Source organism: Pyrgilauda ruficollis, unplaced genomic scaffold, assembly GCF_017590135.1.
Source record: "Pyrgilauda ruficollis isolate IOZ18807 unplaced genomic scaffold, ASM1759013v1 scaffold14458, whole genome shotgun sequence".
Lineage (NCBI taxonomy): Eukaryota > Metazoa > Chordata > Aves > Passeriformes > Passeridae > Pyrgilauda > Pyrgilauda ruficollis.
Genome location: NW_024513053.1, coordinates 1 through 436, shown reverse-complemented (window position 1 = coordinate 436; position 436 = coordinate 1). Strand labels below are relative to the sequence as shown.

At 60.3% G+C, this 436-nt stretch overlaps 1 protein-coding gene across 1 annotated transcript; it reads right to left on the bottom strand.

Annotated features, from left to right (window-relative positions):
- Window positions 1–40: 40 nt before the first annotated feature.
- On the bottom strand, window positions 41–411 carry LOC121349803 (5-hydroxytryptamine receptor 4-like; the record flags this gene model as incomplete). Its single annotated transcript, XM_041460558.1, has 1 exon — window positions 41–411. A coding segment is annotated over one exon (371 nt), but the record flags the coding sequence as incomplete, so codon positions are not given.
- Window positions 412–436: the final 25 nt, after the last annotated feature.

Genomic DNA, 436 nt, shown 5'->3' with positions numbered 1-436 from the left:
TCCTGGGACCCTCACAACAACCCAACAAGGGCAGACTCACCTCAGCACGTGCGTGGAGCCGTTGATGGTGGTGGTGGAGCAGGGCACGGTCTGGCCCAGGATGGAAGGCCTTCGGTAGCGCTCGTCGCCACAGCAGAGGATGATGAGGAAGGCACGTCTGAAAGCCTTGTTGAGGAAGGCGTAGAGGAAAGGGTTCAAGCCCGAGTTGATGTAGCCCAGCCACAGGAAGGCCGTCCACAGCTTGCCGGGCACGGTGTAGTTAATGAAGGGATCCACGATGTTGGTGACAAAGAAGGGGGCCCAGCAGAGGCAGAAGCAGCCCATGATGATGCACAGGGTCTTGGCAGCTTTGGTCTCGGTTTTCATGCGGTGGCTGCTGTGCTGGTCGGGGTGGTGCTGCCGTGGCTCATGAGGGCCATGCTGTGGCTCCTGAGGG